Source organism: Coffea arabica, chromosome 2e (genome assembly GCF_036785885.1).
Source record: "Coffea arabica cultivar ET-39 chromosome 2e, Coffea Arabica ET-39 HiFi, whole genome shotgun sequence".
Classification (NCBI taxonomy): Eukaryota; Viridiplantae; Streptophyta; class Magnoliopsida; order Gentianales; family Rubiaceae; genus Coffea; species Coffea arabica.
Window position 1 is genome coordinate 5156585 of NC_092313.1, and position 4054 is coordinate 5160638.

At 37.6% G+C, this 4054-nt stretch overlaps 1 protein-coding gene across 1 annotated transcript; it reads left to right on the forward strand.

Moving 5' to 3' along the window:
• The first annotated feature begins 234 nt into the window (after positions 1-234).
• LOC140036541 (uncharacterized) lies at positions 235-2263 on the forward strand. Its single transcript, XM_072078376.1, has 5 exons — positions 235-700; positions 813-889; positions 1037-1073; positions 1200-1311; positions 1413-2263. Exons 1-5 carry the CDS (start codon positions 400-402, stop codon positions 2044-2046), a joined length of 1161 nt encoding a protein of 386 aa, XP_071934477.1. The 5' UTR covers positions 235-399; the 3' UTR covers positions 2047-2263.
• Positions 2264-4054: the final 1791 nt, after the last annotated feature.

The following is a 4054-nucleotide window of genomic DNA, read 5'->3' on the forward strand; positions in this document are numbered from 1 at the left end:
GCTGCTTTTATTTCTCCACCTATAGTAGTTGTACAAGTAATAATTTACACATTCAAATGTTACCATTCATGCACATGTACCCATGACATCACGTTCATGTAAATCCCACAACTGTACCAAAGTAAACCGGGGGGGGGGGGGGGTTGTGTGTGGGGGGAAGGGAATGAGAATTGTTCTTTATCTGCCTATTTAAGGATTTTCATTCCCAATTCTAGCAACTTTTGCTGCCACAAGTTATCTACTATCTTCTCAAAGAAAAAGATTTCCATCTACTTCTGGTCCGAGAAGAGAAAGGCAGAGACAGCTTTTAATCATTTGCCTTTCAATTCCTTGAGGATCTCATAAACCCCTAGAAACTGGTTATTACAAGATCAAGATCATTAACTAGTTATAAAAGAAATGAAAGAAAGTAGCTGTAGCACGGAAGATTCCAAGACCAGCCCGACAACTAACCAACGACTTGAGGACGATGAAGAAGATCATGAGGATGATGATCATCAAGAAGACATGAACAACAACAGCACAAAGCCTAATATCAATGGTACCAGCTCTAGCAGCAGCACGGTGGAAGAGAATTCAAAGAAGCCTGCTTCTGGATCTGTTAGGCAATATATACGTTCCAAAACTCCCAGGCTCCGGTGGACACCCGAGCTCCATCTCTGCTTTATTCATGCTGTTGAAAGATTAGGAGGACAAGATCGTAAGTAGCATTAGCTAGTAGTTTTTCTTAAAATTTGTCGCCCAACCCATACAACTATGTATTGATGATATTTCGTAACTGTGGTGTGGTTAATGGTTACTACTTGTTGCAGGAGCTACTCCAAAGTTGGTTCTTCAATTAATGAACATTAAAGGTCTTAGCATAGCTCACGTCAAGAGCCATCTTCAGGTAATCACAAGACTAATTCCACTATGCTTCAAGACTCAAGAGGGCTTACCTTAATTAGCTTCCTGGATTTTTTTTTTTGGGGTTCTTATTAGAGTCAATTTTTCAGCTAATAATTGTTAACATTTTTTCACAAAATTGTTTAATCAGATGTACAGGAGCAAGAAAATTGACGACCCCAATCAAGGTAACGTATTTCGGCTGCATCTATGACCTAATACGTCTTGGAAAAGTTAGGGTTTCGAACAGGGTTTTCTTTAGTTCATCTTTGGCCTGTTTCTGACTGAAGCCTTTTCTGTCAAATCTTAAACAGTCATCTCGGAGCAAAGGCTTCTTGCTGACAGTGGGGATCACAATATTTATAATCTCAGCAAACTTCCGATGCTTCAAGCTTTTGATCATTTCTCTAGTTCCGGTTCTTTAAGGTGTATACGAATTGCATAAATGCCTACTTACCGCTACTACCAATTTAGCATCATTTAGGCCATTCATGTTGATTTTAATTGTTTGTCTCATCTTTTTCAAGATATGGGAATACTTTCTGGAACAGTCGGCAGACAAATTACCATGGTCCTTACAATTATGGAGGTGCTCCATCAAATTTTACTAGACATGGATTTGGAACTGCTGACAAGTTTTTTGGGAGAAACAATGTTGGACATCTTTATGGTTCTCATGAATTCAACGCGGCTAGACAATCTTCATGGAGGAATATTCTTGCTAATGAGAACGAGACCCAATTTTTTTCCAGTCAAGGACCTTGGCGAACCCAATCTGGGACTGGGACGAGTTCAAATGTAAAACCAAGTCTGATGTCGCAATTGCACGATAGAGGGAGATCAGAACAAATTAATGCTGATTTTCGAGGCCCTCTTTCTCCCGGCAAAAAACCACATGCTGTTCAAGAAGGGATCAACTTACTGAAAAGAAAGGCCTCAGCAGACTCCGATGTGAATCTTGACTTGAACCTGTCTCTACCAACGCCAAGGCAAACAGACGAGAGAGATAACAGAAGATTGAAGGTTGATGGAACTGATAATTCTTTATCTCTCTCTTTATTCCCGTCCTCAACCTCAGTGTCTAGCAGAAATTTAGAGGAAATTCATGGTAATACTAGAAAGCATGCAAGAACGGCAAGTACCCTTGATCTGACTTTATGAACAAGACAATCAGAAGTGAGATTCTGAGGTACTTGTCATTTGTCAATACCTATGTCAATGTGCAGATCTTTGTCTTATACTACCAGTGTGCAAGGTAAGGTCATCAGTTTAGTTTTGTTTTATTGTCAGTTTCTCTGCATAAATTACTAAATATTTAGCCTTGGGATGCTAATCTGTGCAAAAAAATAGATTTTTCTATGAGCAATAAATTTATGCATTGGATGTTGAGCATTATCAGAAAAATAATGTAGATTTTAGTTTTCAGCTAAAATATTTATGATCATTACTATTTTTTTTTTTTTTTGGGAACTTAGAAATGTTGAATTTCTGAGATAAAGCAGTTTAAAAGATTTTCACAATCACCAAAATTAGTTTATTGAAATCAATCCGTCAACTATGCGAGAAATGTATTGGCGTGGAGTTGGATCGACTATCAGTATATGAGTTGTATTCAATATATAAGCCCAAGGATTTCCTTTTCATTTTCCCTGTCTGAAGATATTTAATAAGTTACAAGGTACACCTCCTAGTTAGGATTTATATTTTTGACGATCGACAGAAAACACCTAATAAATCTTCATCATTTTCAGTTTAGGAGAGATTAACCTCTTCTAATGAGGGACGAAGTATCTAAATTATCGAGTCAAAAGAATTATTCCCCTTCTCCATACTGACAATACAAAAGGAATCATATCAATGTTAGTCCTCCTCAGTTCACATTTCTTGATTTAGTACCAATGCAAAAGGGTCATAAGAACAACGCAGTGACAGTGCTAATCATGGCCATCACCAGCCTCATGATTTTGTGATATGTCACCTTGGATTGAATCCTGAATGGCCGGAGTATTTGCGCTCTTATTAGTTAAGATTTTTCTGGGGAGGAGAAAGCTTTATGATCAACAAATGAAAGTCAAGAGGAAACAAAAAAAGCAACTATTATATTATCTGTCACAGTGCTAATGATTTGGTATATTTTTCAGATTGATGGGAAATTTAAAATTTTTTGTTGGAACTCACATAGTTAATCAACTCAAGGTCATTTCACAACAGTGGTTCAATTCGACATAATTAATTATCGCACATTCGGAATAGTGCTTAACAACAATGCTGTTGATGAGTATCATCATACGGTAAGCAATAGATTATGATTATCAACAGGGTACCAAGTATTATCAGCTTCCATCTGTCTATATCTGTGCGTTAGTGTGTGTGTGTGTGTGAGGAAGAATGTTGTGCATTTTCTACAGGCATAAGAAGAAGCATCACACATAGACTGTTGTAGCGTTTAAGATGCTGCTTGAACTTTTTGAAAGAAATTCCAGGCAAAATCACTTCAGCATGCATAATCCTTGGAAGTGGAAATCTTTAAGAATTTCGCTGATAGTAGTTGCTTCTGATCTTTTGGTGGGTGGTTCATGCATTTATGATAGAAAACTTGAAGTACACTGATTCATGGCAGATCCGCTTTTACAAAGAATTTTTCCAGTTTCTTGGGTGCAGCAGTACGCAACATGACAGATTGGCAATCATTTTATACACATATATGTTTTCCTTTCCTATGGCTAGGTAAACAGGAGGTAATAAATTGAGTTTAAATCGCAAAGCTTTATGGTTGGACCATGACCGGTTTCCATACGCGGCAAAATTGTTTGCTCTTCGCAGTGGAGCTGTTGTCTAGGGGGCAAATATTGAAGTAGGGATAGTTTTCCATTAAAGTTTTAACCATTAACAGATGGCAAGTAGTTATTTCCACTGAATGAAACTCCACAAACTTCATTCTTCCCACCAAAAAAGTGGTGATTGCACAATGTTACTGATCCCTCAATCATCGCCTAAACTGAAAAGGATTAAAAGGGAATTCATTAGTCACCTGAGTGCAGTATGGTATGTATTCTGTAGAATAAATGTCAATCGCACAGAGATGTAATGAACATAAGTACACCCTTTTCAGGGTAAATAAATATTTGGCCAACTCGCCTCATGTAAATATTGGTCACAGGTAAAGTTA